General features: G+C 35.3%; 3 protein-coding genes across 12 annotated transcripts in view; 2 read left to right on the forward strand and 1 right to left on the reverse strand.

Moving 5' to 3' along the window:
* Nucleotides 1–18: 18 nt before the first annotated feature.
* Nucleotides 19–7,604, reverse strand: LOC124630195 (rap1 GTPase-GDP dissociation stimulator 1-B). Its single transcript, XM_047163934.1, has 7 exons — nt 6,898–7,604; nt 6,073–6,822; nt 5,656–5,823; nt 5,003–5,185; nt 4,292–4,558; nt 3,760–3,923; nt 19–3,337 (listed from the first exon to the last, which is right to left on the reverse strand). The coding sequence occupies exons 1-7, from the start codon at nt 6,902–6,904 to the stop codon at nt 2,909–2,911; spliced, it is 1,968 nt and encodes a 655-aa protein (XP_047019890.1). The 5' UTR covers nt 6,905–7,604; the 3' UTR covers nt 19–2,908.
* LOC124630197 lies at nt 7,590–9,975 on the forward strand. Its single transcript, XM_047163937.1, has 3 exons — nt 7,590–7,973; nt 8,179–8,410; nt 9,308–9,975. Exons 1-3 carry the CDS (start codon nt 7,855–7,857, stop codon nt 9,548–9,550), a joined length of 594 nt encoding a protein of 197 aa, XP_047019893.1. The 5' UTR covers nt 7,590–7,854; the 3' UTR covers nt 9,551–9,975.
* Nucleotides 9,976–13,319: 3,344 nt separating this feature from the next.
* Nucleotides 13,320–27,043, forward strand: part of LOC124630273 (uncharacterized protein ZK1073.1) — a 51,265-nt gene continuing 37,541 nt past the window's right edge. For 2 of the 10 annotated variants that reach the window (XM_047164078.1, XM_047164081.1), the window contains exons 1-2: nt 18,263–18,437; nt 21,427–21,649. In XM_047164078.1, coding sequence (XP_047020034.1) covers nt 21,500–21,649 — 150 coding nt within the window. In that variant the 5' untranslated portion in view covers nt 18,263–18,437; nt 21,427–21,499. Of the gene's footprint in view, nt 13,475–18,259; nt 18,438–21,426; nt 21,701–27,043 lie in introns of those variants that run through there. The other 8 variants (XM_047164083.1, XM_047164084.1, XM_047164075.1 and 5 more) reach the window with 7 other exon arrangements.

Raw genomic sequence — 27,043 nt, forward strand, 5'->3', positions numbered from 1 at the left:
ATAAAACAACAGATACATATGTAGAATATAATGTATTTTAGCGAAAATCTATTAATATCTATAACAATGCATTTTTATTCAATACATTTTATCATCAAGATTAGTCACACTCGCTTTGAGTTTTAGTTTATTTTTGAGGCCTTATTCAATATTTTTTTGACCATGATGACTTAGCAATACAAGTCTGATAACAAAGTATGGACTTCAGTATGCTTAGTCATTCCTTTTTGCACATTTATTATACACTTTTGCCCATCTTTATATATATGCATGAAACTGACCAGTTGGTTAATGTTAGTGTATTCAATGACTGTTACAGCCTTTTTATCGTCCCACTGCTGGGCACAGGCCTCCTCTCACACGGAGAAGGATTGAGCATTAATCAATGACTATAAAATAATAATACAAAAATGGGTTCCAATCTTGATGACAACATATTGATAATGATAATTTATAAATATTGGTCCATAAAACTATATCAATAAAAGTGCATTAACAAGATTAATATTTAACACTAATAAACTATAAAGCTCAATATGCTAACATTTTAAATCGACCAGAAAAATGTTGGGAAGGTAAAACTAGTGAAAAAACTAGAAATTGATGCATAACTTGAATAATACAATATATGTTGATAATTAATTAATGCTTGAAGGTTGGCTTCAGAACTCCTTTCTGGTCGAGCTACATGGCGTGAAACTTTGGAAGAAAATTGATAATAGCACTTTTATACTTAAAATTAACATAATTAAAATAATAACATTTAGGTGGTGGGTTTATTAAATCTTTGTAACAACCTCTTTTCACAGTAAGGTGATGATTGATGATAATTGTTAGGCCTTATGGCTGAGCAGAATAGAATACCCCCTAATGTTAAAGGAGTAGGTATTAAAAGAGTTAAGCTTTGTCTTACAGCTGTGTTGCCATTTAATATTTAAATTCTACTATGGAAAAATAATGCTAATATTTTCAGTACATTCCTGTAAATATAAAGCTGGGCTTATTGCAATAACCTTGTCACTCACTTTATTACACCCACAATACTTTTCTCAGATAAAAACAGTGACAAGGTTCCTTCTATTGAAATGTGATAAAACCCCACATTGACAGCCAGCTACAAATACACAATTATAATAATCAATATGTATAATAGAATTGACGAAAAGACAAAATAAAACTAATACATTAGTGAACACACATATTTAGCGTAGTCTAACGATTCTAGGGTATTTAATTGTACACTTTACGAGTCAAGCGCCAATTCAAACTATTCAATAAGTGCACTATCGGATTATCAAAATTCTTACGATTAAAGTGAATAGGATAAGAAACACGCCTCTTCTTAATATAATTATATAGAAAAACAAATATATGGCAACATTTCTTTTCATTCACCGTTATGTGTAAACTTTTTAAAAATTTCTGTAACAGCACTCGAAATTACGTATTTTTCGACCAACCATTTGAACGAGAAATATGTGCGTTCATATAGGTTTCACAATCTTGAATAACATCCTAAAGACCACAGGAGTCTAGTTTTTGAAACTTACAAAAATAATATTTGATATCTTATTTTGTTAACAGTGTAATTCTTTCTGGTTTGCAGTCAGAGGCGTGCCCTCACTAAGTTCGTAACTATGACGATAAATAAGCTTTGCGTACTAAATATTAAAAAATCGAATTATTTAATATTACAGTATATAATTCACTATGTGAATCTACATTGTACTTTGAGTATTCATCAGTATTGCTATTATTTTGTATGTGATTACGTTTTAATACAACCGTTATTTTTTTACTTGATCAGAAATTAATGACAAATTAGGAGTTCACACAATCTATGGTAAGTGATAGAGGTAGAACCGTGAGTTGGAATTTTGAAATAAATTGAATTGGTATTTGCTAAGGAGAAGAATTCGATAAAAAAATATGTATTCCTGATCTAATGATGTTAGTTTTGTAATTAATTTCTGATCCAATAGACAAGCAAGCTATCATAGATTAGATACACTGACAGTATAAAAAGGCAAAGTTTAAAATGTTGGAATGTAAAAATTCGAGAGAATCGCAAAAATAAATGTCTTATATACGAAAATACGCATAAACATTACACAGTAAAGTTTAAATGCACAAAATTCTAGCTTTTACCGAAGTAGAGAAATATTTAAAACTATGACTAGAAAGAGAAGTCAAAAAGCTTACAAAAATGTAGGAGGATTTGTTTTTTTTATTAATATCTCGATATTCTCTGATACCCGGTTTTAATAACTCAAAAATCCAGGATCAGTTTTTAATACCCACAGGTAAAATAAACAGTCGATATTCTGTGTAACCGGGCATACATCTATAAAAGTTGTAGAATAGTATTTAAAATTAAACTAGCGACAATAACCACTTGATCTTAAAATAAATGTAATAGTTTCTATCATGATTATCACACAAGCAAATAGACTAAGAATTGATTAAATAATTGCTCGAAAATTAATATTTACTACAAATATTTTTTGGCTAGACTGAAGCCAAATAAGTACTCGTTTTGCAACCACAGATGAAACAACGACTGGAGTACTCACGATGACATAATGGCGGATTTTCCTTCAAGTTCATAATATGTTATACCTGATTCATGGCTCAAGAAATTTTAATTTGCGATAAGGTAATAGGAAAACTTCATTTGTATAATCAGCTATGGTTGTTATATAACAATAATAAGTTGGTCTGTTTGAGTTGAATCTGGCCGCTCTTTTAGTTTTGCTTAAAACCAGGTATTAACAATTAGAACAAAACCATTGGTACTTAATAATCAAGTAACACTCAACCATGCTCAACAAAATTGGCCAGTTCGATATTCAAGCCAAAACATTTGGTTTTTCTCTTCAGAGAACTTCATTTAATTGAATGGGAAAGTTTATTCACCTTTCCCATTATTTGATATTGCTGAGAAAACACCAAAGATACAAGACTTCATGTCGGCGGTCAAATCATTCCTTGAATCGGAGAATTTCATTAACCACTCGTGAACTTTAGCTTCTTTGTAATCAAAAGCAAGCTTATTATTCTTAGACGTTATATCTAAGAACGCGAGTAAATTCTCGGCTACCTCAACGGGCATTTTCGCGCAGTTGGTATCAATGAGGATCGTGACGTGCTTACCGATTTCCGACTTTATTAACTGGGCGACAAAGTTCTTTTCGTAGTCATAGTCTGTTTGACTTTCGGGAGAGAGTTTCTTGAGTGATTCTATGGCGAGAAGTGTGAGAGCTAGAATGGCTTCGTTCTGCATCAGTGAATGAGATGCGACCAGCATGTTGACTAGACTTGATATGCAGCCATCCACCTGTGAAAGTAAAAAAAATACATTTTATTATTTAGTCATCACCATTTGAGCCTTGTAGCGAATGACATTAATTATTATGTGATAAGAAACTGAAGACCCTTTGTGAAAGTCAGTTATTTTTTTATTTCACACGCATAGTAGTGTTTTGCGTAGTTGCAGTAACAAGTAACTAACTTCGGAGAAATCAACAAATGCTGTGGGTTGGCAGTGCGTGTCAGACATTTATTGACTCAAAATCCATCGTGTTCCTTGGTCGGCCTTTTATGTACCATGGCCGCGATCTCTTTCGAACAATCCCGCAGCCCCGGCAGGCCTAGGTCCTGCTGGTCCCAGCTGGGGTTTATTGACGTCTTTTGGGTACTTCGGAGGACCGAAATTTGTCCTAATTTAAATCATCAGATAGTTAATAGTATTAGCGTTACCTCGACGATGTGCCTCCAGTGGGCGTGGTGGCGCAGCTGGCGCACCGCCCAGGCGAGCAGGCGCGGCGCCTCGGCCGCCGCGCCCGCGTGCTCGCCCGCCCGCCCCCAGCGCGCCACGCCCGCCAGCGCCGCCGAGTTGCTGGCGAGCTGCATGGCCACGCCCTCTGAGAGGTGGGGAGCGTGAACTCCATTTGTTTAGTAATCCGTGACTTTGGTCATAGAAGTTTTAGTAAGACTGCTATTTTATATAATAATGTAAATAAATAGACGTGAATAAATAGTTTTTTTAGAAATTAAAATATTTTCATCACATGTTGGCTAGCTCAAACTTATAACGAATATTATTAAAATAAATTGTTTAGTTGCATATTGCAACTAAATCCAAATAAATGTTAAAATAAACGTGGGATAATCGCGCACAAACACACACATCTCAAACTCAAAACCTCATTTTTAAGATTCAAAATAAATAAAAGTAATCTGAAAAATAGGAAACTAAATACATATCATTAAATCTGAAAGCTGCACCAACCTTGTCCATCCACCAGCAACCTAATCGTAGCCAACAACTTATAAGCCACATGATGATCTTCAGTATTAGGCAGCGCATTCATCAACATTGGTCCAGCCCTGCCCTGTGCGGCTGCCACACGTTTGTTACCGACCGGCACAGACAAGTTACGTAGAGACGATAATACTGCATGCTGCACTTTGATCACTGTTACTGAGTCTATAGGATGCTTCTTCTCAGGGTCTTTCTGCATTTGAATGCTGAAGCTGTTGTATACTTCGAATATGTCTGAAATATAAAAAATATTTTAAAATGCCATTTTGAACAGTTCTTATATTTTTTTGAAAAGATTGAACTAAAAATATTCTTTCAACAATAGATATTTATTTGTACTTCACAAGTTCATATTTATTGTAGATGTTATCCAGCTTGTGTTTTTTTTTAATGTCTGTGGAGTTTCTTGTTGGTTCTTGTCCATCAGATGGCAGTCCCACTCCTTGGAACAACTAGCTTGACGTTTCAAAAGATCTCATATAGGTTTATTTGGAATATAAAAAAAATTTTAAATACATAGTTATAAAAAATAGTTAACTATTTTTTTGGTTAACTTACTAGAGACAGAACTACAACTTGTATGAGGCTCATATCAACTCCAAAATCCTATCATTAAGCAAATCCACAGATAGCTCAATCATTGAAATCCACAATAGACATAAAATAAATTGAACTTACCCAGCAGCTTATCAAATATCTTGTCCTGCATCATATGCGTGCAGTAATCGTCTTGTCTGGCAAAGTTACCGACAGCCAGTACAGCGGTGGTCAATAGCTGATAGTTAGTGGAGTTCAGCCACTTCACCACTGTTTGATATACTTCACCCACTCCATTGTTGTAGAGTATGTGCATTGCTTCATCTAGGGGGAAAACAGATGGAATGAATGGGGGAGAATGTGGCAGGTGATTACAGGTGATGGGAAGTATTATTGGGACTTTCTGGTGAGTATCTCTAGGGCAAAGTGATACTTAATATTAAGTACTAATCCTTGTACACAGAATAAAGAGCCTTAACTTTGATTTAAAAAAAAAGTATTACAGTTAAAGGGAATTGATTGCATTTTGTCTCCAGTTACTAGCAATAGCTATATTTTGTGTGATATAACATTACGAGACATGATTTAACATGTATAGCAGAAGTAATGTATGAAGTTGCCTATTTTACTAGGTTTAGGAGTTCAGAGAAGTTGGTTCATAAGAAAAGGATAAGCAGATGATGATGAAACCACCAATTTCGATTAAAACATCTTTTCTTTTTATTTAAATGTTTTATACAATATTGTTGAACCCGATATACATATGGTAGATCCTGATGTAGTATAAATCTTACCTCCAGTCAACACAATGATGACCAGCTCACAGGCTTGCTTCATGATAGCTTCCACTTCTGAATCATCAGCATTGAGTTCCCCGGCCTCATGCCTGGCAACCAGCTGCTCCAGCCGAGAACACACCAGTTGTACGCCCTCTTCTTTGGCTATTAGTGTCTTTACGGATTCTGTAAAACCAAATTAGAATTGTTTTATGAAACATACATATTTACTGAAAAAACCTGTATGTCAAATAACTATGGGACGAATTCATTAATAAAATTGCACTTTATTGAATCTATTTGTTACCTACTTTTTTTATTATTGGCGAAGCAGGCCACAAGTAGAAGATGATGTCATAATACTTAACCATATTTTTACAATTGACATGTATGTTGAACAGTATTTACATTTTATCCTCTAATAAAAATACCTACCATGTTCTGCCTGTGCATGCAAATGATCCAGGCAGAGTTCTGATATCTCCACATTAGACGTTTCCTTCAGCACTCTCAGTACAGTCTTATTAATCACCTCATTGTACAACAACTCCGGAGTGTTATCATTTATAACACTCAATATCAACAAACACGTTGACACTGTATCATCATCAAAATCTGGCTTCTTCAGCTCTATAGTCAATATTCTTTGCACCAGATCAACCACACCTCCTTGGTATATAGACTCTGTGAACTCCGCACCACCAATACCAAAGTTTAGCAGAGATTTGCTCGACAAAGTTTGTATTTCCTGTAACTGCATGTTTATGCTCTTTTCCAGGAGTTCAATAAGGGTTGTTATACCATCGAGGGAGATGATGGTACGTCTCGCCGTATCGCAGTCACAACACAAGTTGCCAAGAGCCCGGCAGCACTGCTTGACAAGCTCAACATTATCTGTGGTAGTTTCTTTCCTCAATATGTCCAGTATAGGGCCTATTATGTCTTTTACAGCGTATGTCTCGCGCTTCTCTTCACATTTAACAAGTTCTGCGATTGCCTCTATACTTAACTGCACAATTTCTTGGTCGCTGCTCGTTATGAGAGATTTAATGCAGGAGGATACGTCATATTCGTAATCTTTCCCGGTTTTAATTATGTCGTTGAGTTTTGCTTTCAGTTCGTTTACATTGGTTATATTCTGAATGACCAATGTCTCAAAAGATGTTGATTTCTTAGCAGAAGTGCCTGAAATAGCGATAATATTAATACTTAAGAATAAAATTTAATTACAATAAACTAATATTTCTTTACCGCTCTTACCGTCCATTGTATATGTTCAGCGAATGAAAAATAGGAGAGATCAAGCTTCGTTATGATTTAATTTATAAATGGGCCGTTTTTGTTACACACATAATTTAATTTATTGAAATAATATAGAAAATACAAAGCAAGAAAACTGGTTGACAAGACTACCCAATCAATCGAAAGCTGTCAATGTCAATGCGTTTTATTTTTGCGCTAACAGACATGTTTCAGTTACATCGCTCCATGGTTATGGTTAATTTAAAACAATACGTAATATTGCACATCGCCTTACTTATTATAATAAATTCGAAATTAACTTAGTCCATTCGGCTGTCATACACAAAACTAGTCGTTTTGTTAACCTACTGAACCAATTTAAATACTTGGTATATACGCAGATAATCTAGGGCCCAAGAAATGATAAAGCCTACCTACTTTTTTAGGCACGTCAAATATTTAGAAATGCAGGGTACCTACTTATTCAGCGAATATTTCGTTTTCACAAAATGTTTTTTGACTCACACTGAACAAGTTCTTTTTACCTTTATTTTACGGCCATCTTTGCGTATATGAGCCTGCAGAAAACATAAAAACAAAGTTGGAGTGATAAAATTATAATGAAATGGTATAAGTAGTCACATAAGTTACATTCATATGATTTAGCTATAAAATCAGGTGGGATGACGCCACAGTTCAACGTTTCCAATGATAGTTACGCTCGTGTACAGAAAAATACCTATAAACTTAATTATGCAATTGAAAAATTATCCATAAAATGTGGATGATTGCTTTCTGTGACCTTGACGGAAAATTGTATAACTGGCATATGGTGGAAAACATTAAGCGGGCCTATAAAAAACTCGTAAAATACCGCAGGGCATATTGGTCGTATATAATACCACAAAGCTGAAATATTTAGCTATTAATTTGATGTTTGTTGACCAAGAACAATAATTAGTTACAAGAATAACCATGGACTTACATATCGCGTTCTTTTGTTTAATATTCGTGCATTTAGTTAATGCGAAGACAAATGTTACTAACTCGGATACAAAGAAGCCGAATACAACTATTTTGGAAGATGGAGCTGGGTAAGTACGTGATGCAAGTATGAACTGATTTCAAAGCCTCAATATAAAAGCTGGAATAATTAAATTCTTATTACAAAGTCGTCGTAGTTTACCTTGGATATGCTTTGATGGCAAACTTTATCCCAATAACAATCCCAAGACAAAAGGCTTATTTAAACCATACCACGGAAACTTTTTTACTGATCTATAATACATTTGCCCTTAGAAATAAGAAGACGAAAAATCAAAGCAATTTATTCATAAACTTTAACAACTTGGAAGCTCACGTACAACCTTTGCCCGAGCTGAAGGAAAAGTTACCTCGGCTGGCTGTATACACATCACTGTTTCAAGGTGCGAGGCACAAAGATGACGAGAGAGTGTTTAGGAAGAGGTTTGACTTTGAAGCTCAGCCCGAAGGCCAGAAAATCATCACTAAAGGACTGTTTGATTGCCTAGTAAGTACTAGCTGCTCACCTCGATTCTGATCATTCTGAGGATTCTAATTCTGCTGGATCGCCTCCTGAGGGATTCTCTGGCTCAAGTCTTTTCTGTACAAAAATTTATTTAAAGTTCAGTAGACTTGGCGTGTAAGCGGGTCAGAGTTAATTTCGCATTTAAAATATTAGTTAAGTAGTAAGAATAGGTAATGTTTTTTTAGCCCGGGTCTACTGTTCCAACGCAGGGCAAAGGCCTCCCCATTTTGTCTCCACACCTCTTAATAATTATTGAGGATATAAAAACATTTTCTGTGAGGAAGGTCTTATCACCTTATGCAATGCACAAACTACAAGACTGTTGATTATCATAACCTGTTGATTATAGATTTAAGTATTTCTTATTTTTAGCAGTTACCACGTAAGCAAAAACAATTTCTAAAGTCATCCACAAAATAATGTTATTAGCTTTAATTAAAACTTAAAAATACGGCAAAAAATCCTCGTCGTTCGTCAGGCGCATAAGTACTTTCCTAATTCAGTTTTGATTGCTCATGCGCATGGAGGCAGTCCATAAAGTGCACAGCAGTACCAAATTAATTTTAGAGATAAGATAAGACTTAGATATTTAATCAAGAGTTGCCAGTGCTTAACAATTGAATTTTCGCCTTTAATGTACAAAATCTTTACAAGCACCTTTCTATGGCCGCGTTAATCTTCTATGTTAAATCTACGTTATTTTTTAAGAACTGGCCATTTTGCTCAATAATTGTGATCTAAGTACTTTTATGCTTTCCCAGTTGAAGATGTATCTTGGTAGACTATTGAAGAAATTAGTAGACTGATTCCTTATCGAAGTTGTTTCTAGGTAGAAATAAATAGATGGACTCATAATAATACAAATTTCCTATTTTCTAGCTGACGTACTTGGCACTGGAGTCGACCGTAGGAATTCCCGTGCTGCTGAGAGGAGGCGTCGGCTACAGGCACTTTACGGCAGTGGTCAGGTCAAAACCGTACAAAGAATTGAAAGGCCAAGTAAGGGCCTACTGTCGGAAAAACAACGTGGCTACAGCAGTCGAAATGGATAAACCACAGGCCAAAAGAAGGAGGTTCAATTTTGGAGACCGTCTAAACGAAGATAATGATTCGTCTTCATAGCATTGCTAAAATTGGTAACTAGTTTAAAATTACTGGTCTATAAGATTAATGCACCTATGTAATAGGTTATGGTCGTTCTGAAGTTGGCTGCTTTAGGTTAGTGACTTCGCAACAGTCAAATCTAAAGGTGTGTTTTGAATGCTAGGTACCGACTGCAACTAACGACCGCACATGTGGCAACAGCATTTAATCGACCGCAGTTGCATTACTGGTTTGTATGCATTTACATGAAACCGTTCTGGATCGAAGTGGCAGCAGCACGAGCAGTCGCCGTTTATCAATTGTTTTCATGCAGTCGCGGCATGTATGGTCGGTAATGACAGTCAGCAGCTAGTATTCAAAACGTACCTTCAGTGAGCAGTTATGAATAAAACGGGTGTACTATGCCAAATCGAATGACAAATAATCGAATATCAATTGATCGACCACTATAAATCGAAATTCAAAATACTCGAACATTCATAATATCGAATGGTTATTAAATCGAACATTCAATACATATCGAAAAATCCTTATTTTTTATGAATACAAGAAAAACTCAAAATTTACTAATAAATCACATTTTAATCTTTAATTCTTATCTTTTAAAGGTACATTTTAAAATTTTGTGTGAATTGAATAGGCAAACGGGGGATTGGGAAGACCTACTTTACAAAAAAGAGGCAAAAGGGATGATAATGCGATAGAAAAAAATGTTAAATAATAATAAAAATTTGATTTATTCATAAATGTTGAGTTTTTCTTGTATTCATAAAAAATATAGATTTTTCGATAGGATGAATATGCGATGTATTTAACGCTCGATCAAACGAACATTCGATATTTTGAACACTCGATGTGTTTTACATGGATCGTCTGCCTATCTGACCTGCTCAATACAGTTCTCTTGGAAACCCGAACAGTAGAAAATAGAATAAAAAAAAGTTTCTGTCGCCAAAATTGTCATGAACAAAATGTGGATACAGACTGGGTATGTAGTTTTCTCCATAATTTTAAGTTTGATGGCAGTTTTAGCATTGAAAGTTAAGTCTTCTTTTAAATGGGCCATTTTCAATAAACTTTGAAATAGGTACATAGCTATGGAGATATACATGAATCATAGTTGTTTTGATCACGAAATAGTTCCTTCTTAGTACCTAGACTTTATGTCGACTAACACTTATTTTGGGAACCAACAGTGTAAGCTTTTGGAAGTAGTTTTAAGAGATAGAATGTCGGATTACTTTAGTAAAAAAATATTTAGAGTAAGATTGTTTTATTGATTACTTATCTTACGGTTTTTGTGATAGATGTTAGGTGAAATAAAATTGTTTTCTTATAAAATAGGTCATTTATCTTGTAGTAATTTGACATCATATTTTATCATAGCTCTCTACGGATGCTCGACCTCTAGTTATCTAATAATTGCATATGTTATGAACATAAATGTTTACAAATTAAAGTACATATATCTAAATTACTCATTATTATTCTGCGGTTAATAAACTGTCCCCGTACCTGAGTTGTGCTACGGTATCTTGATATGCCTAATTACCTACCTATCTTCTATTCTATCTATATTTGTGATATAATCGAGAAGCTTTATACCTACGACCATCTTCACATTACGAGTTCCTCTCTGTGTTTCGGAAGACACGATAAAGTGGTGAGTCATTTTTAATCTTCGCAACCGTTACTGGTAGTTAGAAGCCAGAAAGATCTACAACTGGTCCTACCAAGGGGTATTGGTTTGACGGGGTAACTAGGTTGAGGACCAGAGATTCACTTACTTTGGTGGTCAAGTTATACTTAGAATGGTGCATATACCTATATAATATAGATTAAGTTACATAGTTACTTGCCTGATCTGGAAACGAACCGGATCACTCGCAGGCACCTGAGAGGGTAGTGCTTTAACCACTTGGCTACCATGACTTCTCGTACATTATTTTGTTTATTGAATTCTTGTAACGCCTATTCCCTGAACTTCTTATGACAGACGCAGGTAATGGGGGGACAAATGTCAGAGCATGCTGCCAAATGGAATGATATGAGTTAATGCCAACAGGTGAGAGTGCTTTCATGAATCACTGACTTCTTGTTAGATTAATTATTTGACTACGATATAGCTGTCATCTATTTAAATTGATTTTTCTTGAAGAATAGAAGGTTGTAGGTTGGCCCCATCTTCCACGTGCTTAGCTTTTTCCTTATGGACGGCTTCCAGTTCAACCGAGTAGACACCAGTGTTTTACATTTAGTAACTGCCTATCTGACCTCTTCAACCTACCTGATATCCCATTTCTAAAACTGTTTTTTCAGACTTTTTGGCTGTTGACTACCCGAAACCACTGCCAAGGGCGTGAGACTCGCCAATTTACGTAAAATTGGTGTCTTCAGAAATACGGAGGAATCTCCACGGACCGACCGCACCAAGCGCTGTGTAATCAACCCGTGCTATACCATCAGAATTAATATCAATTGAATTCACATATAACCAATGATTTTACCAAACCAACCAACTAACAAATCGTCATGATCAAGCGCATATCGATGATCATTGAATAAAACAAAGCATCGTTATTGGCCAGCCGAGGCGTGCAAGTACTTCGCCACCAACAATTAATAGTATTTAGTTCCTGCAGGATTGAAGCGGTTTTAACTAACGCTGCGTACAGTGGGATGCTGTTTTGAGGCCCTTGTTTTATAAAGTTTTGAGGCCTTGTTTTATTAATTTTGAAACCACTTTATAAGTTTTTTTAAGTTCCTAATCATCTAGAACAATGACTGTAAGAGCCCCCGCAGACCACAGACTTTTTATCGGCCGATAGTTTAGTCGGGTTGGCCTGCTAGTACGCACACCGAGCCAACTAAACAGTTTAGTCGGTGATGAGTGCGCAAACTATCCAACAGTCTGCCGACTATTTGCTAGTTTCTAACCAACTGGTGAAGAGAGTGGTCGCACCGCACAATGAAAATTAATAAAACATTGCATAGAAATGTTATTATTGCTCTCATACACTGGAGAAGGAAAATTAAAAAGAGAGCCCGAGAGTATTGGGTGCATCATATCTTTAGTGATAGATTATTAAATGGAAAATTTTACACTATGCATTCCAAATTACTCGATTATTAAAGTGCAGGGCGTTTTTCGACTTCCTCGATCAAAGTTACGATCGAAGATTCCGAAATAAGTGACTGAGAATTGGGCGACGCCATTTTACAAAACACGCCCGACCGACCATTCGCTGTCAAAGCTCGGAGCGAACTGAACTATCGGCTTAGTCGGTCGACTAAAAAATCACATACACCTGCGTACTGATTAAGAGCCCGACCAAACTATCGGCCGATAAAAAGTCTGTGGTCTGCGGGGGCTCTAAAACTTTAACTTTTGCTAAATGGGTCATTCAGTAACTTTTGCTTAGAAAGCTGATAAGTCTGAAATATCGTGGTGGTTAATCTCAAGCCATTCAAAGTACTTACTTCACAAAGTACATTTCTGTAGATATAATATTTTAAGAAATATTATACAGAAATGAACAAGGCTCGCTGCTTAAACGTACTCTGAAAATTCTTAAATTCTAATGTCAGCAGAAAAATTGAGCATTTGCTAGGTTAAGATTTTTAAGTTTCTTTAATAAGGAATACTTACTTACATATGATAATATAGTTAAAGACCCAATTAATCCTTATTTTTATTTTTTATAAAATATTTGTTTACACTACACCCTATACAATACAAGTAATTCTTATAGCTATTACGAAGCGCTATCGGCGACAATGTCATTCAGTTTGGTGCAATACCCCCAAGTGATTTGTTTTATTTTGTTGTTCCAAAACATTTCTCATTAATAGGTCAGTCTGTAATTAACTGTGACAGTGTAAACAATGTATCTGTGTGGAATTTCTGATTTCTTTCGAAGACGACGCCCGAATATTGAAAGGGTAGGTAAGTGACTTTTTTTTGCCTCGATATTCAATTTGTGTTAATAGTTGACGTTCATCATCATCATCATCATCAGCCTATCGCAGTCCACTGCTGGACATAGGCCTCTCCAAGTGCACGTTAATAGTTGACGTTATTTGTACGCATTTCAATGTGTCAAATTTTTATGTGTTAAGTAAATTGTTATGTGTAGGTACTACTTGTAGTTTATGAATACTAGTACTTGTTGTTTATGAATGAATTCTACGCCTGACTTCTAAGGTACTCGAATTCAGAAAGGTATCAAATATAGGTGTTTGTTTTTATCAAGTATACATCAGAGATAATAAACAAAATCACATATATCTATACTTTGTTATTAAAGTAATGAAATTAAGATGTCTTCTACACCTTTTAGAATATCTTCTGCGACCTTAGACACATCCATCGTGACTTCCCAAAAGGGGACTTGACAAACCAATTAATCCAATTACTACACACCAAAATAACAATTGAACTTACTACATTAATAACAGTCCATAAAAACGGCCATTATCCAACGAAACAATTTTGTATCTAGTCCAAACATTGCATGTAACAGTCCAGACCCAATTTCAAAGTCATAAATATCTCAAAATATCAGCAATTTACGTACTAGCTCAGTTTTATTAAGTGGCCACATTATTCTTCTACGTAGTATTGATGAATATCGTTAGTTTTTAGAAAACGGTGCACCTATTTCATGGGTGGTCTTTCTGGAATTACTGAAAGAACCTTCCATTTAAAAGAGTCTTTAAGCAGGTTTCATTCAGCAGTTAAGTATTCTTGTCAGTCATAATGCCTTGCAAGCAATTTTTTTTATCCCAAAGTCCGCTCATAGCCTGATAGTGGTAGCATTCCTGCAGTGGAGGAATTTAGGCTGTGACGACGAATGTGAATTACATTTGTATTCCTTACTTTAATGCAATACAATAAACTCACAAAAAAAGTATGTTTAGGTACTATCGTTTAAAATAGTCTGACAGGCCATGTAAAACGTGAAATCAATTAAGAAGAAGGGCTGTACAACAATACATACCTAGTACCTACACTGTATACCTGTGCTCAGATACCGTCCTACGTATCTCTCTCGATATAATTCAGTTATCGACGATTTAATTACTTTGTTCAGGGCAGCGTAACTAACTCGATTGCGCAAAAAGGTAGGCTGGATCGCTGTCTGTGTTAGCAATAGGAAATGTACTCGTAGGCTAATTTTATTTGTTTTGGGAATACGAACATGAGCTTATTACTTACAAGTTTATTAGCTGAAGTTTCTTCTTTTATAAATTAACAACTGAAAATGTCTGTCTATTTACCGGGATTTCACAATTGGCTCGACTGATTAAAATAAAATTTAGTATATTAATTAGGGGAGATTAAGTACATTTTTCATATACAAACACAAAAAGGAAAAGCATGATAGATGCATAGTAAATTGGATTCTGTTACTCTATAGCTTATAACTTCGAGAATAGTACGACTACATTTGTAGAACTTATGGTCGACAATGCATGAAAAGCCCACTAAAATTCCTGTAAACCCGAACTATTTGTGTCCATAATTCCTAGCCACGTATTCCTATTGGGGTTACGGTCACGGCCGAACCACATTAGCATAAAAACCCAATTTAGCGTGCCTACAAATCCCGAATTACCGAATCCCCAGGCAGTCTATATTTAATACCGAATTACTCAATTTATAGGTCTATTTTTACCGAAGCTGGAATCGTAAGGAGTTCGTCATTCGTGGGTGTTTCTCAAAAATCTTGTTCAATTGCCGTGATGAATAATAAATTACCAGAAGTATGTCGTGTTAGAAGATGTTTTATGTTTGAACAGAATTAGGACATCCTTCTTTTGAAGTAGGTAAACTAATAAAGTATTTATGCCGGTAATTTGTACTTACTTCTGAGTAACTTTTTATTTCGCAGTGTTTCTTTTTATGTCCTCTATTTGAAAAGCAAACCTATCTGTATCTTAATTAAAAATGATATGTTGTGACTCTTTTCTCGTTCATTCAAAATTCTAAGTCTTAATTGTAGAAGATCATCAGGTCTTTTCGTCTCAAAATATTGTAGGTTTAATTTGGCTGATGCTATATTCTGTTTTGAGTACTAAGTACCATAAGCTAACCTCTAAACTAGTAAAGGTATAAACCTAGTCACGTCTTAATTTTTGAATTACAACTCTTTTGACTTTGACAACTTCCAGACTCCTGCTATCTGAGCAGTAAAACAACAAAATGGTACAAACTTTATTATGTATCTACGATCTTGATTTAGAAACAAAGTGTTATGTTTAAAGTTGGCAATGTTAGCGATAAAACTATCGGTAAACTTGGTATCTTTGTAAACAGTTGATCTTTATTGACACTATGATTTATGACCGGTGTAATTCTGAGTTTAGACGCGACTGTAATGACTATTGCCAGAATTATTCGGGTGGAAGAGATGTTAATAAAAACCTTAGATATACAAGATAACCAACCTTCTGGAGGCTATTACCTTCTGGAGGAACTTATTGATTCTATACTTAGTAGGGCTCAGACATAATCTTGAAATGGAGACCATGAGACGGCAAAAGACAATTCGGGAGCCTGCAAATGAGATGGAACAATGACATCAGCAGGATTCTGGGAAAAAATTAGATCAAAACAGCCCAAAATAGAGAAGGGTGGAAATTATAACTGTAGGAGCCTACGAGTGATTCAGGTAGGCCTAGAAGTGATTTACCACAGTCTAAGACCCGGCCTAGAATTGATTTAGGTGGTAGGTACCAAAGTATCAAGGTCTTTATTATCTCAAGTCGTAGTAACTTATTAATAAATCTGTGTTCAGATATAGTTTTGGATCTGTATGTGCTACAGACTTTTTTGCTTGGTAGGAAATCATCAAATGACCTCCCATTACAAACTCAGGGTAGTGCCAGATAGTTTTACTAAAATCTAACTTTGGAACAGAATGGTCACTATTTGAGGGCCGCAGTCACTCTTTCGAACAATCCTGTAGCCCTAGCAGGCTTAGGCTCAAAGGAGACCCCTCCAAGATATTTCCAAGTCCACAAACATCTCTTATTCTTTGATCATACCTGTGTAAGCTTCCCACTAAAATTTCCTTTGAGCCATACATTATATCGAATGGCCCCGCATTTAGATTGACAAAAATATATAATAACACGAATACAAAAGTGTTGTGATGTCAACAAACTTCGATAGCTCGGGAGCGCGGTTCTTGTGTTGAAGCCAAAACGTATTTTTTTTATGTTGTTGATTTATTTATTTTTGCACGGTGAAGTAATATAATGGCTGCAGAAAATAAATACCTACCTATGTATGTTTTTTTGGGTTGTGACAGACCTTGAATATCTGTGGAAACTAAACTACAGGCAGGTAAGTAATGACTATTTCTTGAGGTGCTTACTACTACTGCTTAGGTACTTTTTAGTAATTCTGGATCCACCAGGAAGATTTTCCTATTTTTTAAAAATAAAATTAGATTCGTCATGATTTGCACAATATATCACCTTTAGTTAATAGTTTTAACAAAATAACTTTCAAAACTCTAAAATCGACCGTCATAACAATTTTCAGAATGTTTTATCTCACACTAGTCCTAACTCAGCGCCTATTAAGCTTTAATAGCTTCTAATAGCACCAATTACACTGTAAGATACTGCATTCAAGATAAACACTGGACGCTAGATGACGGCTAGTTTGTTTTGAAGTTGTTTACACTAAGTTATGTACATACATAAGAAATCTATACCGTATTTTTAACCGACTTCCCAAAAAGGAGGAGGTTATCAATTCGGCCGGTATATTTTTTTTTTTTTTTTTTTTTTTTTTCTATGTATGTACATCGATTACTCCGAGGTTTATAGACCGATTTACGTGATTCTTTTTTTGTTCGACTTGGAATAGCTGCCAGTTGGTCCCATAGTCATCAGGTCAGGATCTGATGATGGAAACCCTGAGAAATCGAGGGCAACCTTCGAAAGTTGTAGGCATACATAGGGTAAAAACTTGATACTCAGGTGTACGCCTAAAAGCACTATTCAACAGTGAAGATTTGGAGCTGATCTGATGATGGAAACCAGAGAGGGTCGAGGGAACTCGACAACTGAATATGTAAACTACCTCGTGTTTGGGCTTAAATTATTTGTATTGACAAGACCTTTGCAACAGTGAAGGTTTGAAGCTGACCTGATGATGGAGACCAGAGAAAGTCGAGGGAACTCGACAACTGAATATGTAAAATACCTCGTATTTGGACTTATATTCTTTGTATTGATGAGAACTTCCCACTTGTATGGATAGTGACAACTATACGTATCACTGAAAAGCTTTAAATAAAAAACTTTTTTACAAAAAAATTAAACCGACTTCCCAAAACACTAAAAAGCAAAAAAAAAAACTATTTTTAGGTGCATCGGCCTAGTACCAGAGTCAATAAATAAGTATTTTTACCTTAGGTAGGTACTTGAAAAAAAAAACATTTTTTGTGTAACTCTTTAATTTTCAATAGATTGGCCGTTAATACCATTACTAGCATATTAAAAAAATATTAGTTTTATCTATTACTTCTGTAAAAAAAACTATCAAATTAAAAAAAAAGTCACAAAGAAAAACAAAAGAAAGTCAAAACATTTCGCGCCATCCCGTCTCCCGCCACAGTCTACGCACCGTCTGATCCAATTTTAAATGTCAGATAGATAATTGTGCAACGTTTTGGCGACCGATCAACACACGCAGTTCTGTTCAACACTCTTCAGTTGATTTCTTGATTCCCGCGGAGACGCAACCGCGCGGTCCAACCGCCGAAACGAGCGTCCGAAACGCCGACTCGAAATATTTTTTTTAACTCCCAAAATAAACCTGTGTTGTGACAATTATGTTCCTATAGTTATAAGTGTTTTTGAATATGGAAAAAATGGAAAGGAAAAGGTGATTTGTTTGTGGAGAAAGCGTTACCGTTAATTGGCTATCTTACTTATTTTCTATTTATGTTTTAAGTGTAATACACTGTTTACTAATGATATTGTCTAAAACATTGATAACATGATTCTACCATAATCACAACTTGCACTTATAATGCTACACACAGATTAATTGATCGATTCCACTATAATAACACACCAACCACAATCATGAATTAATTTGAATGGACTAATTATCCTAATATAACAAACCTTTGTATACAAATATAATACCCTTAATAAACCATAATTAATTACCAATTCACGACAGTAAATCTTACTAAATTAATGAGATAACTCGATAAATACAACTATATAAGATCAAAATTGATACAATCATGCATTAGGTAATAGCAGCTATCATAACTCAAAGTAACATTATACAATTTTCATTCAGAAAATATGACCGACAGCTGAAACCCATGGCTTTTTTCTAAAGAAAGTTTTAACCCACCTGTTTCTTCGAGACCGATTTAATTCGTGGGCCTACCTCATAAACAAGAAATGAGACATAACCCATTAAATGTCTTAATACATAATAATATATTTTCCTGACCTCAGAAGATTGAGTACCCAACTCATAAACCTCTCCGATTATATTTATCACTCTGAAATTACACTTTCAGCCTTCATTTGATTATTTTCAGTGGAAATAATATTTTTATTATTGAAAGCGTTTCTGTGTTTAAATAATAAATATGGGAAAATAGGTGTTCTAATAAATAAAATTCCTATGGTTGTTCAGTATTGTTTCAGTTGTAAATAACTAGCTTTTGCCCTTGGCATCTTCTGTTTGATTCCTTATCGCCTACTTAGTTTTGAGATAGGCAGTCTAAAATAACCATAGCGGGAAAGTTTGGTTTGTTCGTAACATTTAGGTAATTAATTAAAAAAAAAAAAACTTGGACAGAAAAAGTACACCTACGTGGACGTGGACCAATAAAATCTCGTATTGGGTACTTTGTACGTACTTTGATCAATCAAATCAAAGCCGGTTAGATCGACAACCAATTATTATTATAGCCGCGTAAACTCGATTGATTCCTCGAGCATAAAATTGCTCATCATGTTTTAGTTATACCTACTATAAATAAATAGGATGCTCGCAGACTACACGTAATTTCAACCTACGAAACTCTGGATTTGTACCTGGGCAATTTAAGGACCCACCATATAAGCAAAAGCTTCCCCAAAGATATCCAATTCGGTGGTGATCATTTGGCTAAAATCACTGAATAACCAATTACTTACCGACGTAAACATAAAGGTAAGTATATATAACATTAATAAATGAATCTCAATACACGTTTGTATACTGTTCCAATACAACTGAAATTAATTTACCTTCGTGTAATAATTTATCTGTGTTACACAACACTGCTCGTGGAATGGCGTCTTTTGTAATCGTGTAAACCTATCTAATTTGAGAAGCCATATTTAATTAATTCCGCAATCAAAATTAATAAGCTTGGCTTTGATAAGCTTTGTAGAAATTAAAATGTTCTGGTTTCAGTTTTAATCCTGGATCTAAGAGAGAACTAATTATGCTAATTGTTCCTTGATACTTATACTACTTATTAGTTTAGTGCTTTTAGGATCCCTAATCCTCCGAGTAGGGCTTATGCATTTTACATGGTATTATATAGTTACGGCATCAAATGCTTCCAAAAAGCTACCCCAATTAACATCAATTTACGTTATCGCCGATAAGAATATGTGTCACCGATATTCATTAAGATTGTCATAACCGACACGACATCATTGAAATGGAGCTGAGTATCTTATTTTATTCTCAGCATGGCGGAAAGCATTCACTACTAAGAGACAAAATTAATACACAAAACAACCCACACCAAATTATTACCAAAAATGTTTAAGAATATATACCAAAGGACAATGCTATTCTTTGTATGGAAGTTGGGCTCAAGAGTTGCCCACAGTAACTGCATAGTGTATTATGTTCCATAGGCTTATAATAGGTCCCAGACCGAAATATTTCGAAATCTATCCCAGGAGTCCTGAGAAAAACTGGTTTGACTCTTATTCAATATTACGAAAAATATGCTTACGAACTCTTAACTATTCCACTTTTATCACCTTAATTGAAATGCATTATAATGTTAATCGACCAATCCGAGGTATTAAACAAGAATTTTTTTACCGACTTCAAAAAATGGAGGAGTTTCTCAGTTCGTTTGTATTCTTTTTACGTAAGTACGTGCATAACTCCGTCGTTTACCAACCGATTTAAACAATCATTTTATTGTTTGAAAGGATTTACTTTCTAAATGGTTCCTTTGTTATTCGGTCCAGGGTCTAGTGATAGAAACCTTAAAACAATAGGGAACTCTCGGAAATTGTAAGCACATATCGACTCCCACTGCTGGGCAAACTTTGAGCCCAGACCCTGGCATTGTCCTTTAATCACGCAGCTAATCACCAATAATCTCAAATATTTTAATCACCAACAATCTCAATTAACTTAATCACCAATTATCTATAAAAATGTTTCGTCCAAACATTTTCGTCTCGCGACGTGAGTGTGGATTCAGTTGATGTGTCGGGCTACGCCAGGAGCCGGCGGGCCTCGCTGTCGGCCGAACAGCGGTGCATAAGCATGCTTATGAATAAAGTCACGAATTTACTAACACACACGAAAAATATTACCTAAAATTGTATTCACGCAGCTAATCACCAACAATCTCAAATATATTAATCACCAACAATCTTATAACTTAATCACCAATTACCTACCCATAAAAATGTTTCGTCCGTCACTAACCCGTGGCGTGAGCGTGGATTCAGCTGATGTGTCGGGCTATGCCAGGAGCCGACGAGCCTCGCTGTCGGCCGAACAGCGGCGCAAGCTGAGCATGCTATAATAATCAGCACGCATCTATTACTTGGGAATTTACTAACACACACCAAATATATTACCTAAAATTTTATTCACGCAGCTAATCACCAACAATCTCAAATATATTAATCACCAACAATCTTAAACAACTTAATCACCAATTATCTATAAAAATGTTTCGTCCGTCACTAACCCGTGGCGTGAGCGTGGACTCAGCTGATGTGTCGGGCTATGCCAGGAGCCGACGCGCTTCGTTGTCGGCCGAACAGCGGCGCAAGCTGAGCATGCTGCGCTCAGCCAGCATCCCTTCGCCGTTGACGCCGGTGAGCCACATTTACCATTTGGTACCCTGCCCGAGAAAAGACTGTAATCAGGTATAGTTTAGCACCCTTAATATGAGTGTTTGTGGCTAATTGTCGCTTACGTTGTTTTTGTCTGTTTTGTTATTTTCTTCTTTCTTTAAATGGTACTTGAGTTACTTTATTGGTTTGTTATTTTGTACTCTAATATTAATTGTTGTATTCTTTGTTGTATGTGTCACAAACACGCTTGCGGTTCGTTGTAAAACTATTGAATGTTTTCTGTAGGAAACTAGAACCTAAATGAGGGAGTGCCTCCTTTTAATGACCTCTTAAAACCAGAAGAGAATCACGTCTTAGATTCGGGAATATTCGGGATAGTATATGTATATTTCGAACCATTAAGATCTAGGATATAATTTCAGTAAGTCAAGCAACTTTGGTATAATGTAGGTACCTATGTACATGACAACTGAAAATATCTGTCTGTACTTAATGAGACGGATAAGAACATTTTTGATTATGATGTACCCGCAAAAGAGACTAAACAATCAATTCACCACTTGTCACTCTTGTCAGCGAATGAAAGTGCTTTCTTAAAATCCTAGACATAGGTAAACCAAATACAATTAAAAACGTCCAGACAAACATCACTTTCATTGATTGTTATTCAAATCTTACTCGATATCGATATCGAATTGATCAATATGTGACGTTCCGATTATACCTAACGGTGTTTAACCCAAATAGTGGCCAGACTAAACAGTAGCAGCCATTTACATATTGGTTCTATTAGTAGGAACCTATAGTCTTGTTATATCAATGAAGGTTTTATTAGAATTTTTATACTCCTTACTTATTTTATGGCGCTTACAACTTTTCCCTTTTCTTACTTACTTTTTTATTTTTAACTGAATACTTATTTTAGTTATGTGTGCTCTAAAAGAAGCATCATTGATTTACGAGAATATAAAATCGATATTTAATATCAGCATCAATCATCGATTGTTTACATAAACATCCGGAAATCTGTGTTGCCCGCTAAGACTATGAACTTGAACTAGACCTTACAAAATAAAAAAATAAATCTTCACACATTATCTAATATAATACACCGTAAACTGTCTGTCAATAAACACATTTGATGCCAAAGAAAACGGCACACTAAGATGAAACCGATCGTTGTAAGTACTTCAAATTACGACCTAATAATAGTTCCCGCGTATTTTTAAAGCGGACCCATTGCCAGAGCTGTAAAAGTTCAAATAAATAATTTGTAGAACAATATTCTCATTGTCGCGACACATTTAGATTGCTGGCAACACCAGGGCCTTGTGTGACGTCATAGCCTTTCTTGTAAACATTATTGTTAGGGAATTTGTGCGTTCTTTTGTTTTCGTTTTAAATGGATTATTGTGTTTGTAGGGTTTTCTTTAAGTGTGTTATAAATCTTATGTGCACCTATTTTATTATGTCGGCTTCTATTATTTTTCTCAAAGGTGGATCGTTAATATCTGCATTATGCCCGCCTTCCGTGAGATCTACTTCGCACACTCGGTTAAATATATAAGTACTCCTCCCAGAATAAAGGGCTATTTGTGACTGAAAGAATTTTTTATCTGCGTTGTTCAATATAAAATTGCTTATTTGAAATACAAAGCTTGCTTTATTATTGATTACAGTGAGTTTTTCTCCATCATATTTTCAGTATATGATTACCTACTATTTTAGTGGTGACCTACACAAGTTTACCTTGTGTATTTTTATGCATTGTTTAAAGAAAAACCGGATTCATATCAATTTTGTATGACGTACACATACAGCATGCTTTTAATCAAAGCTGAAATAAAAAAATAGTACAAAGAAACTTTGTTTTAAATTGAAACGGGAAGCTATACGTTTGTTAGATAAATGGTTTTAAGTTCGGATGTAAATGATAAACTTAGAAAGATGAGACATCATTTTTGACATAAAAAGAAGATTCTAATGTTAGGTTTTATCGAATAGAGTTTTTTTTAAACAACCTGTTGGTATTACTCAGATTTATTTTTGGTAAAGGCAAGTAACAAAAAGAACTGACTAAATCCAAAATATTTTTATTTTTTGAAGTAGAATTGATTTCGAAAATAATAGAAAAAAAAAGAAATATTGTAGAAACGTTGTGACGCAGGGGAAGTGTAGTCAATGCTACATCCGACCAGTCGGATGTAATTTATCGTCATATATAAATACGACACGAAAATAATTTCCACTAATTTAGGCACATATACATGTCGACGTTGACTACGAAAAATGCCTCTATGTTGTATTTGTATTGATTTCTGTCACAAGCAGTTCTATACAGAATCTTGAAAATTATTACTTTACTATGCTTACAACCGCCATTTCTTCAGATTCAGCTGAAAATCGCTTAAGACATTTTAAAAAGCTTACGATATTTTGTTTCTATACTTTGACCGTTTGTTGCATATCCACTGAATATTTAATTGGTACCTATTTATACGTTACAAAAACAATTTAACCTAAACAGTAGAAAAAAGATTCTAAAGTACTTTACTCTTACTCGTCAATCCTGTCAATCCGTCAATCTCCCGAACAATCGCTTCCAAACTGAAAAAGCACGTGACAGAACAAGATCATTAAAACGTGTCTGTCATTTAAACCAATTCGCAGTAAGAATCATCGGGCGTTTGTTTTAGAAAATGCTTTTTCTATTAGCTAAGCGACGATCTAAAGTACTTTACTTGCCAATCCTTCAATTTTAAGAACAATCGAAAAGCACGTGAATGAACAAGATTATTAAAACGTGTCTGTCATTTAACCCATTTCGCAGTGAGAATCATCAGACGTTTGTTTTTAAGAGAAAATGCTTTTCTATTAGCTAAGCGACGATTGACAGACGTTACTGTTCTATTCTCTGAACTGACGTGATCACGATAATAGCGGGTTATAAGTGTGTGACAAGGGACGCGGAGTTATTTTGATTCTGTTTAGTGAATTTTTATGTTTAGATTGAGGGTTTGTTTTTTCAGTTTATGATTAGGTACATTAGCCTCTGCCAGAGGTTTTGGAAACTACTTTGGAACTACCCTGATAAAAAGTAGCCTATATCTTTCACGTTCAAAAAGGGGTAGCAGTTCCTTTCTAAATTCAACAGCTTTATACCTACTAGTTAAATATGTTTTAAAAGTAATACCTATTTGTCCCTACTGACTTATGTAGGGGTCACCTATCTCCTGGGAAAACTTTCCCGACGACAAATAGCAAAGGAAGATCTTCCTTTGAGTATATTCTGTTTGACAACAGCGTGAACTATTTAGTGACATATAACGATCCGAGACTGACATACTAACATTTATGTTCCGGAATAATTTATGTTTTCCCCAACCATTGTGCCTTAAGTACGCGAATATAATTAATTACAATAAAACAAAGTGTAAAATGGTTTGGTGCCAAACGGTTGCGATTACCGGCGGCTCGTAAACGGCGAACTCACATCCGTGGCATTAGACTAACTAATTGTAGCGTTACTGGAAATAATCATTTATTTTAATATTATTATGTATGTTGTATTTTTGTTTGTGAGTGGAGCGAAGCGGCTTGTGGCGGCTGGACGACTGAGAGAAATGATGTTCTTGTTATAAATTAATAAGGAGGTATTCCTCGTGGTTTACCCGCTTTGCGGGGGAATTTCTTCCCGTTCCTGGATACAAAGTAGACTATATTTAATCCTGTTGTAAAAGCTATATTACAGTCAAGTTTCAATAAAATCCATCCATCTAGTTGTTCTGGCACGACATAATTTTCATATAAATACACAATACACTGTTCTACCACTTTTGCTTCATTCCTACAGCCTTTTTTGCTGAAAAACATCACCTTTTTGTTACAAGAAAAGAAAAACAAAAAAACGACGCTTACTGCAGTTTTCCTCAAACACGCTAAATAAAATAGCGCTAAACCAGCACAAAAGCAGGCAACAATCAGAAGCCATAACTCAGGAGAGACTATAAACGTCTGTTCGTGGTTTATGCGCGTATAAATAAGTACTAAATTATTGTCTAGACTAGACTAACAGCTGGTCAATGTAGGTAGACTGTTGCAGAAGGTATGCTTTATACCTTTACTGGGTTCCGTCAGCGGTTTCACCCGATTCGGACACCCTGAGAAAAACTGGGCTATTTAATGCTGAAAGATATTTCAGACTAGTAGTTCCTGAGATTTGCGCGTTCAAACCAACTTTTCAGCTTTGTAATATTAATATTAGTAGATAACATCTTCTTTTAGCTCTTATAACTCTAAAATACCGTAAGTTCTATTTCATTCTGAAGTCAAGTTTAAGTTTTGTCGCTTGATCGATCAAACCAAGCTGCCGCAGGGTTACCTACGCTATGTTTAGTGTTTGGCGTTTCCGATTTCAAGATGGGTGACCGCCTATATGTAATGGAATTCCTCTCTGCTTCCGAAAGCACTATTATATAAATTATTATTTTTATTGTCTTTATGGGTCAGAAAGAGCCAGAAAGTCTTCGGATTTGATTCAGCTACAACAATTTGCAGAACACTTTTTCACATCACAATAAACTCCACAAGCAATGAGTTGTTTACACTAGATATTCTGTTCCCTATTTTATGTTCGGTATGTGTAGGCTAGACTGGTCACATTATTTGGCAAGGAGGTGTAACGTTGACAAGATCACGTGGCATAGGGTTGGCAGTGTATGAATGTGTACTGCGTTTTATCCTTGGCCTGCATTTCTTTGTAAGATGGTATGCTAATAAGCTTATTGGATTAGCATACCTTAATGGTATTTTCGATAGTGTAAAATTTATTGTTGTCTTTTTACCAATCAAATGGTTAAGTCAAAACCACGCCCCATGGGAAATATTCCGCGCATCCAGATGAAAAGTAGCTTAAAGCCTTTCTCAATAAATGGGCTTTTAACACTGAAAGAATTTTCCAATTCGGACCAGCGGTTCTTGATATGAGCTTGTTCAAGCAAATCAAACAAACAAACTCTTCATGATGAAGATGAAGACTTCATCTTTCATTATGATATTAGAACTCGTATAGATATTGACATAGAAATCTACTAGTATCTATGGATTTTCTGTTATTAACATGCCATTCTCCATTTGAAGATTTTTGACAAATCTTAACATTTTTTTATCAACGAGTACAGGTACAACCCTAAGTAATGTATTGCGATCGCTGCATTTTCTGCAGTTGATATTATTAGAATGTACACTAATAACGATATAGTGATTTGTTTATATACTACGATGACACACTTTATTACACACTATAATAAAATTGTTTACATTACACTTCTATCTAACAGTATACGGAAGTGCATTATACTTTGTAAGCTAAGCTACTTGCTTCTAAACACTGCTGTGGTCTGTCTCCGCTGTCTG

This window comes from Helicoverpa zea, chromosome 5 (assembly GCF_022581195.2).
Source record: "Helicoverpa zea isolate HzStark_Cry1AcR chromosome 5, ilHelZeax1.1, whole genome shotgun sequence".
Classification (NCBI taxonomy): Eukaryota; Metazoa; Arthropoda; class Insecta; order Lepidoptera; family Noctuidae; genus Helicoverpa; species Helicoverpa zea.